The 17,584-nt window shown below is 59.6% G+C and overlaps 2 protein-coding genes across 2 annotated transcripts; one reads left to right on the top strand and one right to left on the bottom strand.

Annotated features, from left to right (window-relative positions):
* Positions 1-9,477: 9,477 nt before the first annotated feature.
* LOC146767064 (uncharacterized) lies at positions 9,478-11,501 on the bottom strand. Its single transcript, XM_085582624.1, has 2 exons — positions 10,279-11,501; positions 9,478-10,068 (listed from the first exon to the last, which is right to left on the bottom strand). Exons 1-2 carry the CDS (start codon positions 10,462-10,464, stop codon positions 9,478-9,480), a joined length of 777 nt encoding a protein of 258 aa, XP_085438750.1. The 5' UTR covers positions 10,465-11,501.
* Positions 11,502-12,505: 1,004 nt separating this feature from the next.
* NKX2-3 (NK2 homeobox 3) lies at positions 12,506-14,852 on the top strand. The gene is made up of 2 exons (XM_031505139.3): positions 12,506-13,270; positions 13,936-14,852. The coding sequence occupies exons 1-2, from the start codon at positions 12,928-12,930 to the stop codon at positions 14,574-14,576; spliced, it is 984 nt and encodes a 327-aa protein (XP_031360999.1). The 5' UTR covers positions 12,506-12,927; the 3' UTR covers positions 14,577-14,852.
* The last annotated feature ends 2,732 nt before the right edge of the window (positions 14,853-17,584 follow it).

Genomic DNA, 17,584 nt, shown 5'->3' with positions numbered 1-17,584 from the left:
TTTTGTCTAAACGCTTCCTAAAAGAAGCCTCTAGTGGTGACGACGGCTCCCAGGAAAAACAAGTTTTAATCCCTTTTACCGCAATCATTGCAGGGTGAGTCTATAGCTTCTTCTACCCACCTGAAAACAAGGAATAGTCTATTATCTCATACTTGGTAGCAGGGCTTTATGCATTTAAAGACTTTTATCTTATTTCCCTGTAGTCTTTGTGTTGTGATACTAAGCCACCCTTCAGCCTTCTCCAGTATGTCATGTTTTCTGAATTTCTGATCTTGTTCTTCCCTGGGCTTTCTCCAAGAACATCAACTTGAAACACTGAGCCCCAAGTGGGATTCAGTGCTGAGTCTGACACTCTTTAAATGCAGCAGGATCCCATCAGGTGTCTTACAAACACCTTGTTCACATGTCCTGGTCTGATTTTGCTCTTCTCACTTGGGCTGCTGCTGTCTCACGCTCCCTGCAGGACCCACTTTCACCTCCAGCTACTTTCCCACAGAGCAACCTTACTCATTCCCCAGCCAGTGCCTGCAATGTTGATTTTTCCCAACTCACAGAAGAGCCTTATATTTGTTCTTATCAGCAGGTTTATTTCAGGTTTCTTCAGGTTCTCAAGAGAATCATTCTTGCAGACTGGTGCTGCAGGTGAAAATCACTGATGAAAGCACCAACTACCCCTAAAACCGAGACCAGGCCCTGCTGAGAACTGAGCATGGGAATTGCCCTTTCAATACCTTTTCCCAGCCAGCTGTGCCCTCATGTAGATGCACACTCATCTACACCACATTTCTCCATTACTCACAAGAATTTGAGAATTTCATGTGGAAATGGGACTAAACTCCTGTGAAAGTCAAGATTTAGAACATCTTGTCTTTCATATGTCAGCCAGCAGAAAAATCCTCAGGTAGAAAATTTGGTTGACTCAGCTGTTAGCTGATGGCCAAAGCTGTCACTTACTGGTTCATTATCCCTGCTCTTGTGTCACTTAATGATGTATTTGCCTGTCTTCAGTCTGTTTATGATCTGTTTATGTCAAAGGTCCCATTTTCTTTGCTTCTGCATCCCTGGTCTTGAGTAAAGCTCAGGAACTTGGAAAGCCACAAAGATTCATTTGGGGGAGAAAAAAAAAAAAAGGGAGGGAAAAGAAATACTCAACAACTACATCCTCAGAACTCACATGTTTATCCAAATTCATCCGAACCTTCTGGGGACAGTGACTTTTTAGGGTAAAATGAAAACAAGTTCAAGTGACTTTTCCATCTCTGCAACAGCAAAGTAATTCCAGCCAATCTGAGACAATTTTCCAATAAGATTTCCTGCAACCTCACAGTGATTAAAGGAAATAACATTGTGAATAAAGGGACATTCTTCAAAGTCAATGAAGGAGCCACAAGCTGTACATTCTCACAGAGGGCCGGAAAGCGCCGGCGCGAGGTGGATTTTGCGGTGCGTGGCCCCCCAGAAGGAAGAGGGTGGGCTGCCACTCCATCCCTCTTCCCCAGGCAGGGGTTGTGACCGGGCTTCTCCCGGGGCAGGCGGGGAGGGAACAGTGTCCCCAGGCTCTCTACACTTGAGGCCAAAAGGCTTGGCCCCACAAGCTCTGGCTCCCACCCCCAGGTGAGAATTGGACAGGTTTGGAGTCAGGTGGCAAGGGGCGAGAGCCCACTGATCTCTCAAATCCCAGTGTGACTATGCAAAGAGCAGTGTGCCACCACGGCTGTTTCATGCCACAACCTCCCTAGGAACCTGCCCGTGCCTCGCTTTGCCTCAATCAATGCCTCAATGCCTTTGCCTGGTGTTGACATGGGGATGTGAACGAGCCCAAAGAGCCGCTTGGGCAGAGGCGAGAGCACTCACCCGCTGGGCGAGCGGGTCCTGCCCGTGGCCACCCCTGTCCCTGCAGGTGCCCTGACACGGAGCCTGCAGCCCAAATGACCAGGCAAGGGCACTCGTAAAAGCCCACCTTGCTAGCTAAAACAAAGAGAAGGGCGTAAGAAGGAAGGGAGAGGAGCTGGGGTGAAAGGTGAGAGGGGCTCCCTGGCAGCCTAAACACACATGCTTCAGTTGATGCTGCGTAATAAGGGAATTAGCTAATGAGCTTACTGCAGCACAGGGACAAGTCCTTTAGAAATATCATGGCCACCTGGGGAGGCTTGCAGAGGAGCCAGGCGGCCTTAATCGGCAGTGCTGGAAATACAAGCCCCCTCTGCCCCTCCCCAGCCCTGCTTCCCCCCTGGGCAGCGTGTGTCCCGGGTGCCACAGAGGGCCGACACAAATCCAACAAGAACTGGGCATGAAAAGGATCGTGAAGCGTGGTTTTAAAAAAAAACCCAGCCCGTGCTCACGGCTGATCTTAGGGAGATGGGGATGGGGCTGCTCGGGGACCAGTGCGATCCAGCTGCCCCTGGACAGACAGCAGAAGGGATTCCAGAAGTATGGACTGCCTTTCCTGCACTGCCGGCAGTGATGGATATGTCAGACCAAACCAAAAAGCTCCAAAATATGGATTGGGTGGTTTTTTGCAAATCGTCCAAACACAGCCTTATAAAATCTGAGGTGAATGCATATTCATCTCTAAGTGCTTGTGAATGTGCTAATTTGAAGGGAAGTGGGTGAGAGAATCTGATGTTGAAAGTCACTTAGAACAATGCAAACACTAAATATACAAATACTCATCAAATACTTATTTAGAGAGTGGCTTTAGACAGCGAACAGGCTGGGTTGAAAAAAAAATTATTTGCTGATAAATATAGAACTAATTGAGGAATTTGGGCATGTGGCAGTATTTTCTGGAATTAGAGGAGGGGAAATATGAAAGCATCAAAGACAGAACACTTCTCCAGTGAGAAAAGGGACAAGCACAAACCTCAGCCAAAAATAAGACTCCACTTAAAAATTACTCTCACACTAGTGAAGACATGACCAAACCAATGTATTCACTTGAAAAATGTAAATTGATTATTATTATTATCATGTTGAGGCAGCATTATTACTAATGACGTAGAAAATAAATTCTAAAAATTACATTTATTCTGTAAAATAATTGCTTACGATTTTCTAGTTCAAAAATAATTAGATTGACAACTATTCTATGGAGCCCAATTTCATTTAACTTTTCAATGGGATAATTTGAAACAAATTTTCCTTTCTGTTTTCTAAAGCAGAAAGCTGTTTGAAATTTGAAAGCATTGTGTTTCCAGGTTTCCCTTGTCCTTTTTTTCTCTGCTGCCCTGAAGCTGCTTTATGATGGCTGACATTCATGCTGGATTTCCTCCTCTTTTCTGATCCTTTATTCCCTACTCCAAGCTTTACAAAATGTTAGCATTCTTGTAAAAGAAAAAAAAAACCAAACCCTAAATGCAATATTGCTTCCTCAGCCACTGAAGAGTTGTAACAACAAAAGTAAAAGAAGAAATAAAAAAAAATTGTCAACATTTAAATAATATTTCAGCTGTAGTAGAAACAATTATGCCTACTCAGAAAATGGTGAGACCTATAGCAAAATTATATTTGTTTGTTTGTTTGTTTGTTTTGGTTTTTTTTGTGTGTGAAGATTTTTTTAATGAAATACTTTAGTTGGGGTTTTTTGGATTTGTGTTTTGGATTTTTTAATTTGTTTTTTTGGTTTGGTTTGGCTTTTGGTTTTCTTGGGTTTTTTTTTGTTTTTTTTTTTCTGTTTGGTAGGGAAAAATCAGGGTCTGTTTTCTGAGCTGCTGCTTTCTGATTAGTCATGACAATTACGGCTCTGGGGTCCCAACCGCCTTGGGGATTCAGCTCCCACACTGCCGCCTGGGAGTGAAATCTCTTGTCCTGCAACCAGACCGTCCAGCAGAAGGGGTGATGCTAGGGGGACCGTGGTTGCAGGGCTGAGGTGACACAAGCCACGGGGATGACCCCACCGCTGTGGCAGCAGCAGGTGTGTGGGGCTGCAGACACCCTGGCTCCACACTGGGGGAGATGCCAGTGCTGGGCACAAGAGCCTCACACACCTGCAGTGTGGCTAAACGGGGCAAAACTGCCACAGCTGGCGTTTGGGAAGGAGGGTGGGACATTCCCTTGCCTTTCCAGTTGGTCACCGCTGCCCCGGCTCGGTGCACGGCGAGTGATGCCCCAGGTGCCTGCCCACGCAGGGACCACGGCCCCAAGAGTCGCCCTTCCCGGCAGGGTGAGGCTGATGGAAGCCGTGAACTCAGCCCCTCTCTCTGAGCAACAGGGTCCTTCCACAGCTCCCCGCTCCTCGGGTGTCCACTGTGGGGTAGGGCACAGCCCCACACCGAGGGCGGAGGACTGTCGCTCCACAGCCATGAAACAATAGTCAGTGTCGATTATTTATTTTCCAAATAAATCAGCGAGTCCTGCAGGAGAAGGGCTGGAAATCGGCGAGTTTAGATTAGACCCTCCCCAAACCCCGGCTGGGCCTTGAGCCGCTGTCAGGGCTGCAGAGAAACAGCAGCGAACTCTCACGCAAATGGCCTATAAAAAAGCCCCTGTCAAAGGCACCTTGACCTGGAGGCTCGCTGTGGTGCTGAGCTCCCCGTGGCCCTCCCCTCCCTGGGCCGCGCTCCCCTCGCATGATGTATTTCCCCTGCCTTTTTTAGAGCTGCATTATGTTAGCTCCAGGAAACAGCCTCTTCCTTCTTATAAACACAGCCCTGGGTTACTGACCAGCGGCCCTGCCACTCCACAGCCACTCTCTGTCCATCCATCACACCTCGCTGTCACCCTGGCAACATATCTCTTGGACCGGTCCGGCTCCAGGGATGGGAGAGGCAGGAGGGGGGGATAAGGGGGGGTCACATACACAGAGCACAATTCCAGCCTGCTGACTAATTCCCTGGAAACCCTGGGGCTGCACAATGAGAAAGCCTTTCCGAGGGTTTCTCGAGCGTTACTGGAAGGTCAGATGAAGGTCAGTGCAAGGACACGGCTCCTACTTTCCCCACCGTCAGCAAGGGCGGGTGCGCGGGGCGGACGCGGGTGAGCCGCGGGGGTACCACGGGTGCACGGTGGGAGGGATGTTTGGAGAAGGGAGCCTGGGCCCGGGCGGCCCTGGGATGCGGCACAGAGCCCACTCGGCACTGCGGGCGCAGGAAATGCGCCTGGGACGGGGCTGGCGGGGTGTCCTGGCAGCCAGACAGGCGTCAGCGCTTCCAGTGGGACAGGGCATGGCCGCTGGTGTGGCCTCTTGCCACCCTGGCGAGGGAGGGATGAGGAAGGGAAGAATTACTTTGGCCCCACGCGAACTCCCCACCACCTTTGCTATGGCCCCAGTGCCAGCAAAGTGCTGGCCTGACACAGCATCGCTGCACAGTGCAGGATGGATCCTGGGAAGGGCATCCCAGATGTGCTTGCATACCCATGGTCTCCAGTGTGCTGGGACGTCAATAGCACAGGGAGAAGAAAGGCACCATATCAAGAGATCCAGGTTGCTCTGTCAGTAGTGGCACAGGGACATATTTTGGCAGAATCTTTGAGCCATCCAGCCTCTTGTATGCATGGCTGAAGCACAGCAACCACAGCAGGAGAGGTCCAGCCATGTCCTGCTCCTGGAACACCACCCTTGTCCATCCCCACCTGTTTGTCCTTCATGTTAAGCCATTGTCTCCAGAGGAAATGCCATTTAAAGGCAGGTATTTCAGAAGAAATCGGAGATCACAACTCTCTGAACAACACAGCACTTCACTTCTGCCTGTTGCCTGTGTAAAGCTGGGAGTCAGGTTTACATAGGGATAAAACAAAAAAGGCAATGCTTTTAAGGACAGATCTTCACAAACCCAAACCAAAGCCCCATGAGGGCAAATCCTTTCTAATCCATGCTCTTCCTCAGAGGTGTAAGTGGAGTGGAAGGGTAGATGGGAGGGATTTAAATAGGGAAAACAGTTCCCCATCTCTTGGGTCTGGCAAAGGGCCTACTGATAGACTAAAAACAAGTTTGCAGAGAAGCCTGTGTGGGATAATCCAGCTACGGCCCCGGAGGGGATGAGAACAATTAGGAGTCCTCTCTCAAGTCTCCACTCCAGGATAGAAAAACAGTTTATAGTTTGGTCCAGAGTTGTTGTTAGAAAGTTCTGAATCATCAGGATACACTAACAATTTCTGCACAGTAATTGCCAGGATAATTCATTAGGCAGACTCAGAGATAAACTATTAACAGAAGCTTTCAAATCTCCTACCTGCCTTCCCATGTGCAGGACACAGGGGCTGCCCTATTTATACAGCGATGATCTGGGTTCAGGAGGGAACCACATGAGCAGCCAAGGCTAAATATGAAAAGTATTTCAAAGGAAAACAAAAGAATGGGTATTTATTAGACGTGTGCAGACCAATCACTTGCTCTGCCATTAACCTTTCCAGGCATGGTAATCAGCCAGGGAGCAGTTTGTCTTCACTGCCAATGAACATGCCACAGTCTTCAGCCACAGCAACCATTCTACTTCCAGAGAAAACCCACCACAGCATTGGAAGCTGGGCTGCTGTGGCCTCTGGAAGGACAGTGCAAAATGTCTTTGGGCTGAGCCTGATAGGCTTTTGACCCATATTTACCCAGAAGATACAGAAATTATGAGCTTCTCAGCCTCATCTTCCCCCCACCAGCCCCAAGTGCAGGTTGTTGCGTGACAGAGGATATTTGTGTCCAATCCTCCTGAGCTGGTCAGCCTCAAATCACATTTTGGAAGATGAAAGTGCAACAGCCACTGGCCGTGGATGCCTCTTGGAGGAAATGTCAGCCCCTAGACAAATGCCAGCAGAGTTGAGGAATGCCACCACACAGAGGCCTGCGCACCTCCCTGTGTACGCGCTCAGCCAAGGTTGCACAATAACTTCTACCAAAGCTGGTTCCTGCATCCTTTTTCAGCTCAATTTCCCTGAAACCACTCTGGCAAACCCAGAGCTGTGTACCATTTCTTTCACAGCTTTTCCAGCTCTGGGGTAGCCATGGCCAGGATGGCTTCATCTGCATGGGAACAGTTGGAGGAATCTTGATTAAGCAGGGAGAGAAGTGGGGACTGGCTGCCAGGCAGATGCCCTAAACAAGAGTAACTTATCAGCTCCGTTCCCAAGATGAGACATCTGTCACCACCTTGCACAGAGCCAGTCCAGCCACTTGCTCCTCACCAGCACGCCTGTACGGAAGCATGAGGGGCTTGCCTCTCCCAGAAGGAAGCCATAGAAATAGCCACCATATAATTTGCAAACTTTCTTCTAGAAAATGCTTTGCTTGGGCTAAGGAAAGCAGTACAGCCGCAATGCTTTGGGGGACAGTGCTGGGCAGGAGCAGGAGGCAGCGTGCAGCTGCGTTCCCAGCCCGCTGGGTTTGCCAGAGCCGGCCCCAGCGGCAGCGCAGGGACGTCTCCAGCCCGGAGGAACACCGAGTGCTGCGGACAGCAAGGAACCACTCCGCCAGCACACACACAGCAAAGCCCGACACGGTTAATCCCTCCAGTTTATTATGTAATAAAACGCTTTCCAGACCTGTTAAAATTTAATTGGTTTAATCTTAATCGTTCCATTTTCTATGCCACATGCAAACACAGAGCCTGACCCTGCCACTCTCGTGTGAACTGTCCCGCGGGCTGTGGTGGGAGCAGGATGAAACCCGCTGACCTCAGCGGGATTACGTGCATGAATCAGAGCGGCAGGCCTGGGCTCGGAGCTGAAATCCAGCACTGGGCAGGTCGCCAGCACAAGGCCCAGGGTCCACTTAGGCTCCACTTAAGCGCTATGGGATGCAAGTGGTGCGCAGGCCTGCGGATGCGAGCGGCGAGCAAGCCTCATGCTGGGCCTCTGCTGAAGGATGAATTTCGGCTCAGCTTCTCAACCTCACGGACACAAACACACAGCAATGGCTTCTGAGACATGGAGCAAAGGTACTCCCAGAAAGGCTGTGGGATGTGCTCCATCAACACAGTGGTGTACGTGTGCCTGCAGCAGTGTCCTCCTTCTGCTGCACGGGGGACCCTCTCATTGCACGGTCAGTAACTGTGATTTATGACAGCTTCTAATCCAGAGGAAGAGGTGTTTTGCTACCCTCTGCACGTCCACAGTCATGGGGCTGCGTTGTGCTGCAGGGTAGCTTTGTGAAGCCTGGACATCCTTTGTGCACAAGAGATGCCAAATAAAAGCAGGCAGGAGGGGGTCCTTGGCACTGGCATTTCCTATCCTGCATTGCTTTAGATGAAGGATGACCTTTACCTGCTCCTACAAGATGGCTCTCACCAAGGTCAGCATGTCAGCCTTTGTTTCAGAAGCCCATCTGGCACTGAAATCAAGGGCAACCTCCCCTTTGGTGTCCAAGCCTTCCGAGTTCCCCTTGCTGCAATGGGCAGCACCCTTGTATTTGCTGTTCCTATCCCTCAAAATGCTGAACACTGAATGTTTCACACAGCTACTGGTATCCCTCAAACCAACATCCCACCTTAAAAATATATGTGTAGGATGCTAGAGTCTGGTTATGACCATTAGAAACACATTTATTTTCCACTGAGGCTTTGTTTTGGGATGCCTTTCGAAGTCATGCATCCCCACAAGAACTGTGAAGCAAAAGTAAATCAGCCAATGTCAATGGAGCAAAAAAATACTGAAGAAAAGCAGGTATTTGCTTTTCTCAAGATATTTGTATTTCTCAAGAAAATGGGCATTAGTTGGGTGGTTCTCGGCCAAACCAAGCCAGCTGTTCTGAGAATTCGGAGAGATGCAGGCAGGTGTCAAGTGGTAGACCCGAGTGAACAGGATGGTGCAGGCACTGCCTGGGCACAGATGGGACACAGCAGTGGGAGATGGAGCCAGCTTGTTGCTGGGTGAGCATGCTGCATCCCCTGCCCTCTTCTCTCCTGAGGAATACAGATAATGTTTATTGTTGTAAAAAAGTTGTAAAAAAGAGCCATTCCTGTGCAAGTGGCAGGGCAGGGATAAACGCCATCGTTTCCCCCGAGAGCCGTGACTGGGTGGGCACACTCAGCGAGTGAGTCCGGGCTGGGAGCGGCGGCGGAGCCGCCCTGTGTGCCCTCCTCACGGAGCCCCTCAGGGCGCGCCCGCCGGGCACCGGGAGGGCCGCCGAGGCTGCGTGCGGAGAGAGCCGCACCCTGGAGACGGCAGAGCGCCGTGCCGTGCCCTGCCGTGCCCCTGGACACGACAGGACCGCGGGGTCCGCTGCCGGCAGGTGACCGGGCCGTGCGGAGCCGCTGCGGGCAGCACGGGACGCGGCCCCAGCGGCAGCCCCGGCGGCGGGTGGCTGTCCCGAGCCCCGGCGGCGGGTGGCTGTCCCGAGCCCCGGCGGCGGGTGACTGCCCGAGCCCCGGCGGCGGGTCGCTGTCCCGAGCCCCGGCGGCGGGTCGCTGTCCCGAGCCCCGGCGGCGGGTCGCTGTCCCGAGCCCCGCCGCCGCTCCGCGTCGCGTCGCCGGCCCCGCCGTGCGGGGGCGTCCCCGGCGCGCTGCGGTTCTCACATAAATCAGGACCGAACTCCTGGGAAAGGGCCATCCTTCACCGGGCGCTGCTGACAGAGAACGAGAACCAGACGGGCCCTGAGATAAACCACGGCGCGCAGCGTTTACACAAGGGCAGGCTCTGTGTAAATAGAGCCGGGCGCGGGGGGCAGCTCCCGGCGGCGCGGTCCGCTCCGGCTGCGGCCCCAGCCCGCGGGCCGCCGGGCTCCCGGGGCGGCGGGCAGGTGGGTGCCGCCCGCCCAGCGCCTCCCGCCGCCGTGCCCCGTTGGCTCCCCGAGCACGGCGGCTGGAGACAGGGCCGGATTAGCGTGTTTGTTTGTTTACGGCCATTAGCGCGGGGCCGGCTCCAGCCCTCCGCACCCGCAGGACTAATGGAGCAATTAGCAGCCCTGGTGCTGATAGCATCGCCCCGAGCGAGACCCCCGGCCGCGGCCGCTGCTACCGGGCTGCCTGCGGCCGGCGCCCTCGGGTGGGAGCGGGCTGCTCGCTCCCTCGCCCGCCCGCCGCGGTGTGCGCGGCCGCAGCGGGGCTGCTGCTCGCTCCCCGGGCCGGGGGGGAGGCTCTCGGCGCTCTTGGCTCCGCTGCAGCATCCGCACGGCGAGCTCCATCCATTACAATAATCCCCTGTCTAAACAGAGCGCAGGAGCGGCCGGGACAACAAGGCCCTGCTGTAAACAGAGCTCAGGGGACGCCGCTAATGATATAAATAAAATAACCATTAATAGCCCGGTGACCCCAGCCCAGCCGGCTTGGGAAAGCCCTGCAACCGCAACCCGGGCTGAGACCCGCCGGCAGGTACCAGGGCTGCCCTGCTCCTTCCTCCCCCAGGTCTCTGTACCTCCGCACTGCTCGCCCCGGTCCGGTCGTGCTCCTCGGCGCCAGCCGCCTCGGTACGGGCACGGTCGGGCCCGACCATCTCCCCGCTTCTCCGGCCTTCCCAACCTGAACTCACCGATCCGCCTCCACTACAGAGGGCATGCTGGCGCGGGGGAAAGCGCGGGTCAGTTACCGCACCGGGAGACATGCGGAGAATAGGGCGCTCAAGAAGAGGGCTGGCCGCGGCTTGCTCCCTCCGTCGTGCATGGGTTCCCCGAGCAGTCCGTGTGGCCGGCAGCAGCACAAATGAGTGTGTCCCAGCGGGAGAACCACTCGTACCACCGGGGGAGACATCCCGATATACCGTTTATGCCCGACCCAGGTTCCCCGAGCCCGCAGGCCGCGCCCGGCGATCGGCCCGTCCGGGATCCTTGTGAGCGCCACGGCGCCAAACGAGCAGACCCTACCGGGGCGCGGCCCCGGCCCTCGGCACGGCGGCTGCTGCCCCAGGCGGACATCGGCAGTGGCCCGGCAGTTCTTATGGCCGCCACCACCAAGGGCACCGGCCGGCCCTGGACGCTGTTCTCCCCGCCGGGAAGCTCGGCCGCACTGGAGCTCCCGGGGAGCGCGGCGCTGTGCAGAGCCCGGCCGCTCGCCGCACTGCCGCCGGACCCCGCGCCTGCACCTTCCCGGGCCCGGGGCCCCGAGGCGGGCGGGAGTGGCCCGGGACGGTGGCGGATGTGTAACACGGATAAGGAACTAATTGTTACTAATTATTTTCGGGGTCCCAGCAGCGAGGCAGCGCCGAGCTTCTTCGCGCACCGGCAGCACGGGGCAGAGTCGGGGCCCGGTCAGGCCTGCTTACTGCGGGCGCCCTTCCCCGTCCACCGTCCGGGCCGCAGGAAGGCGTCTCCCACGGGAACGGCGAGAAGAGACCGACTCGTCATATTTACATGGCGAGGGGTTTGAAGCTGCGTGCTGGCAGCGGTCGGGTCCGCCGGAGGAACGAGAACCGGCCCCGCCGCGGGACCGGTAGCACATGAGCTGCGGAGAAGTGCGCGGGACTCGGGCTCCTGTCCCGGGTTGCGCCCGCAGTAATTACGTCTCTGGAGCGTGCAAAAAAACGAAGATACGAGAGCACCGACAGAGCCGCTAAACCGTGGAGCCGCCGGACGTTAACAACACGAGAGAAATTCCCGGGAAGGCCCCGCGAAGCCCCGGCGCCGGGACACTCACCTGCCCGGCGTACGCGCCCGGCTCCGGTGGCCTTCCCTCGTCGCTGATGAAAGCCCTGCGGGGCAGCAGGATTTTAATCACAACGAAAAATCTCACCAAAGACCCCCTGCCCCTCCCTCGGTGCGCCCGCTCCCCGCGCCGCGGCAGCCCGGAGCCCCTGCAAAAGTCCAGGGGCCGCGGGGAGCGCCGAGGGGCCGCGGCCCCCCCGCATTACCGCCGGGCTCGGCCGCTGCCCGGCGAAGTTCTGTGCCCGGGGGACCCTCAGTGCGGAAGAGCTCGGCAGGCTCATTCGGTGCGTCACCCGCCGGCACGGCGGCGAGGTGGCTCCGCGAAACCCGCTGGACGCCCGTCACCGGCGGGAGAAACGAAAGAAAACGAAACGAAACGAAAGAAAACGAAAAACAACGAAAGGAAACACCAACAATCGCGGTATCGCGCTCCCCACCCAGCCTCGCGTTACTGCGGTCTCAGGCTGCCCACCCGGCCCGGCCCGGTCCGCCCCGACTGGGCCTGGCGGTCGCAGGCTGCGGGGCCCGATCCGGCGGCGGCGAAGCGTGCGTTCCCCTGTGCGAACGAGTGTCGCACCGGCTGCGGCGAGCTGGGCCGGCCTGCAGATTGGCTGATCGCGGGGGTATTTGCGGGGGCACCGGCGAAGGGACCGGAGGTGCAGGGGAATGCGGAGTGGGTTGCCTACGTGTACGTCGCATGGCTACGGCCCGTCCGGGACGGCGGGGTGGCCTCCGGCGGCGAGAGGGCTGCGGGGTGGCGGAGGCGGACCTCCCCTCCGCTACGCGTCCTGGGCCGCCGCGGGAAGCACTTGCGGGGCCGTGCTGCTGGGGCGGGGAGGCCGGGCCGGGGGGCTGCACATGTCGGCCCCTACCGGGGCCGGACCGAGCCGTGTGCGGGCAGGGGCCAGCGGGGCGCGCCCGGGCGGGGGTCCCTACCTACCTACACGTGCTTAGCACTGGGAGGCGCGGCGGCGGCTGCCGCGGCTCTCTGCGGGGACCCCGACCCCGGCGCACCGTTCCCGCGCCCGCCGGGCGGGTGCCGGGCCGGCGGGCGCTCTGCGGGAAAGCAGCCTCCCCGAGTGCAGCCTTAATACATTGCTATTTCTGGCCGGGCGGCCGGAGCCGGGCAGGGGGCCGGCTCTGCCTCCCCCTCTCTCCAATGGCGAGGCCGCCCCCGGCCCCTCCTTGCCGTGACGTGCCGGCCCGGGGCAGAGGAGGCTCCCGAGCCTTTGGCTGTCCCTGCAGAAGCTGTAACAAAACGCAGACCCCCAGCGCCGAGCTAATGGAGGCAACTTAGACAGAAGCAGGCGCGGCCCCTCGTCTCTCGGCGCTGCCTGCTCCCCCCGCACCGGGCGCGGCGCTCCCCGCCGAGCAGCCGCCCGAGCGCCGCCGGGCCCGCGGGACTGCTGGCCGCTTGCGCTGCCCCGATGATGTTACCGAGTCCCGTCACCTCCACACCCTTCTCTGTCAAAGACATCCTCAACCTGGAGCAACAGCAGGACCCGCACTATGGGGCCCAGCTCCCGCACCACCTGGAGCACCACTTCCACCCTGCTGCCTGCCTGCTGGCCGCCGCCGACGGCGCCCGCTTCTCCGACGGCGAGGAGGAAGAGGAGGAGGAAAAGCTCTCCTACCTGAGCCCCATGGCAGCGCCCGGCAGCCAGGCGGACGCGCGGATCTCCGCCGACAGCTACGTTCATGCCGTGCTGCGTAGCTCCTGCGAGGCTCCCGGCCCGGGAGAAGAGCTGGACCCGGCGGTCCGAGATCCAAGTGAGTATCGGCTCCGCCGCGCTCCCCGCACTGCACCGCCCCGCCGGGACGGGCCCCGCGCTGGCTTCCCGTGGTGCGTTCCCAGCCCTCGGGCATCGCCCCGCGAAGCCCAGGTCGGGCGCTTTGCCCGCTCCACGTCCCTTGGCCATGTCGAGCCGGGACAGGCACGTCGCGGGGCCGCCACCGCCCTCCTCCGCGCCTCGCTCGCGTCCTCCCTGGGGAATGCCTCCGCATGGCTCCAGTCCGGAGGTGCCGGATCAGGCCCGGGCTCTGCAGTTTCGGTAGCGGTGGGGGAGAAACGGGTCGGGTTAGGCCCAGTCCGCACGCGCTGCGGCGGGGCCCGGCGGCGGAGCAGGTGCCCGGCGCTGTGCGCGACGTGGCCCGGAGCTCTCCTCGCGGTGCCGCAGCGGTAACGCCGCAGCCGGCCCGGAGGCTCGGGAACGTTCCCGGCCCCGCCGCCCGAATCGGGCCCTCGCAAACACCGGCAGTGCCGGAGACGGCCGGTCCCAGCGCTGCCTTCCCGCCCGCACCGCGATGCCCCGACGGGCGCGTAGCGGCGCGGGGTCGGCCGGGCGCGGAGCTCTCGTCCGCCGGTGGGGCCCGTCGGGAGCAGCGAGCGCCCGGCGTCGGCCAGGCGCACCCATGACCTGTGCTCCCCCGTACAGAGAGCTGTGTTTTGAAGAAGCCGCTGGACGCAGCGGAGAAGGCGGAGGAGACGGAGAGGCCGAAGCAGCGGAGCCGGAGGAAGCCGCGCGTACTCTTCTCCCAGGCGCAGGTCTTCGAGCTGGAGCGTCGGTTCAAGCAGCAGCGTTACCTGTCGGCGCCCGAGCGGGAGCACCTGGCCAGCAGCCTCAAGCTCACCTCCACGCAGGTGAAGATCTGGTTCCAGAACCGGCGTTACAAGTGCAAGCGGCAGCGGCAGGACAAGTCGCTGGAGCTGGGCGGCCCCGCGGCCCCGCCGCCGCCGCGCAGGGTGGCCGTGCCCGTGCTGGTCCGTGACGGCAAGCCGTGCCTCGGCGGGTCGCAGGGCTACAGCTCTGCGTACAACGGGCCCTACTCCTACAATGGCTTCCCCGCCTACGGCTACGGCAACGCTGCCTCCTACAACCCCGGCTACGGCTGCACCTACCCGGCGGGCACCGGCGGCGCGTCCATGCAAGCCGCCTGCAGCCCGGCGGCGGCCGCCAGCCCCTTCGTGAACGTGGGCGGCCTCGGGGGTTTCAGCGGCGGCGGCCAGCCGCTGCACCAGCCGGCGGCGGGGCCTTCCTGTGGCCAGGGCGCACTGCAGGGCATTCGGGCCTGGTAGCCCGCACGCACTGAGGGTCGGGAGCGGACCGACAGGACGGCCCGGCGGCTCCGCGGCCCCGTTAGCACCCGCACCGCAGCCCGGCTGCGCGCCACGCGCCCTGGACCGGAGGCGGCGGCGGGACGGCGCGGCGGGACCCCGGCGCTCCCGCGAGCATCGGTGCGAGGCCGGCGACGGACGGAGCGGAGCAGCGCGGCAGGACGCGGCCGCGCGATCCCGCAGCGAAGCGCCGCCGCCCCGCGGAGCCGCCGCGACGGCCGGGCGGGCCGGGCGGGCCGGAGCCGATCGCGCCGCGCCAGCGGAGCAGCTTTGCTTGTAAAAAGCCGACTGCGGGGCCCGCAAGTGCCGCGGCCCCTCTATCTACTCTGTATCGGTCACTGCCAGCGCCAGCTCGCCCAGTCAGTCAATAAACCAGGTGCAATACTCGCCGCCCGGTCCTCCTTCGTCCACCGGCCCGTGCCCGGCGGCGGGGCGGTCGCCGCGTCGTGCCCGCAGGGCAGGGCGGCCCGGCCGGCTTGTGAGCGTGCCAAGGGCGCTGAATGGGGCCGCGTAGCTCAGAGCCGGGCCCATTGTGGCCGACGGGCCGGCGCTGAAAGGAGCCGCCGAGGAAGGTAGCGGGAATAGGCGCTTATTGGATTCGGGAACAAAAGGTGTGGCAGGGAGGCGAGGGACAAAGGGGCCCCGGCGCCGAGATTGACGGGCCGCTTTGCCCCCCACTGAGGCCCAGGCCCGGCGCTTTATGCGCGGGGGCTGCAGAAACGTGCTGGGTTTTGTTCCCCATTCTGGGAGCGCAGGGGAAGAGGAGGGGGGTCCGCGGGCCGCTGATTAGGGCCGGCCGGGCCGGGCAGCCTGAATGCCGGGTCATTATTGCTACATGTTCAGCCATTTCGCTCGATTGCAGGGGGAGGGGGCGGTCGAGGCCCCCGAGCCCCACGGGACCGGCCGCGGGGTCGCTTGCCGCCTGCCCCGTCCCCGGCCGCGCGGTCCCGCTGTCGCCACCGAGGCGCTCTCGGGGCGGTGGCGGCCGTGCCTCTGCCGTGCGGGTCCTGCCCAGCGCCGCCGGGGCCGGGGCCGGGGCCGCGCCGGGGCGGGCCGGACGCCCGCAGAGCGGCGCGGCAGCAGCGGCCGGCCGGGCACCCCGGGCGCCGGGAGCGACCAGAGGCGCCGGGAGCTCTCCCGTGCCGTCCCGCACATCTGCCCGGCCGCGACGCTGGCTCTCCGAAGGTGTTTGCAGCACAGTCGTCTTGGAGCCTGCGTGACGGACGCAGACCGGGGGCTCGCTGTGCCACCCCCCTGGCCCAGAGCTGCCCACCGTGACCTCCCCGTGTGTGTTGCGTGGCAGTCCTTGTGTCCCGAGCAGAGGACCAGGCTCTGCCCTCGCAGAAGCAGCAGGTAACGACCGCTGACGTTACTAACCCCGGGTTTTACGCTGCACATTCCCACCACTCAAGCTGAACGTGCACCTTCGGGGTTTGCTGTTTGAAAGGAGCCGGAGAAATTTCCCACTGCGGGGACAGAGTGGGCAACCCGCAGGCCCCGGCTCCCAGCCCGGCTCGGCACGGCACCCCGCTGTCCCGCGAGAGACCAGCGGGCTTCACGGGGCCGGCGCTGGGAGAGGATGCGGCACGCCCAGCTGATTGTTTGCTGCATGGCAGTAAGGTGTCGCAGGAGAGGAAGCCCAGGCCCTGCTCTTGGCTTTCAGAGATGAGCGGTTAAGGCCCTGTGGTCTCGTGGGTAGAAACAGGATAGCAAAGAACAAAGGTAATGCGCTTTCTTCACAGTAGCAGTCAGGCTAGAGAGATTTGTCTCTGCCATAGGAAGGAGTTGCGTTTTCCTCCATGTTCTGCCAGACTTGTCTGCAAAAATAGGGGATTCATGTGAGTTAATACTGCAGCCTGCAAGCCACAGGAACCGTAACCACAATAGAAGCTCCTCCAAAATTAGGGTGTGTGAGAGGAGTTCTCAGCTTAACACATCCCCTCAAAGTACATGGCAGTTGATGAGAAATCCACTGCATCTCAGCAGCACCCAGAGCCTCTGGCTCAGACCAGAGCCCCGGCATGGGACATGCTGCCCAGGTCTGTAGTCACGGTCTCTGGAGCATAGGCAGTTCTGTAAAGCAAAAGGACACCCAGGGACCTCACAGCCGTGTTGCAGGAGGGGATGCCAGGCAGTACCAGCACGATCCAGCACCAGCAGTACCCAGCCCCAGCAGAGCACTCTCTGCTTGCGTCTGGTCACAGCCCTGACCCCTCTCTCCCTCCACGGAGCTGGAGCAGCGCCCAGTCGGGGGATTCCAAGAGGTCTGACTGCAGGCTGATGTCGCATGGCGCTGGAAGTTTCTAGATGTCCACCACAGCAAGCCCCATTGCTGGGACAGATCCCAGCTGTCCCACCAGCTCAGACTGGAGGAAGGGCAAGGGGTTAGTGGGAGGGACCCATCTGCAGAGCCTCGCCCAAAGCTCCTGAGCTGATGGGGCGGACAAACAGCGCAAAGAGATGGCAGCACTGGAGGGCCCAGAGCAGGGTGGCGGAAGTGGAGCGCTCCAAAGAGGAGGAACAGCCGGCAGAGGCCAGTGGGAGGGAGATGGTGGGAGATTGCAGATTGGACCAGCTGCCCAGGGAGGGGAGACACAATGGGGGGAAGTTGCTGCGTGGCTGTGCTGGAGGCAGCACCCGCCCATGATGCACCCTGTCCCCCACACCCCAGGTTGGAGCAGGATGCCTCCAGCAGGGTGAGAGGCACAGGGAAATCTCCGGTGGAAATTCCTTTGGCATGGTGCTGCTGTGGTGGTGCCATGGCCAGAGGGACATCAGAGGGAGGGACGAGGATGGCCATGGACAAGGGGAGGAGGGTGTGTGTTTCTTCCTGGTTAATTGAGGGATTTACTGCTATTTGGGAATCAAGCTGTAAAGCTGCTGATTGATTTCAAACAAGAATGAGATTGAGATTCTCTATGTGTACTGATTTAAAGAAAAGAGGGACTTCTGGGGCAGCTAGGTTTTAA

This window comes from Lonchura striata, chromosome 6 (genome assembly GCF_050655825.1).
Source record: "Lonchura striata isolate lonStrDom1 chromosome 6, ASM5065582v1, whole genome shotgun sequence".
Classification (NCBI taxonomy): domain Eukaryota; kingdom Metazoa; phylum Chordata; class Aves; order Passeriformes; family Estrildidae; genus Lonchura; species Lonchura striata.
This window is presented reverse-complemented; position numbering and strand designations above follow the sequence as displayed.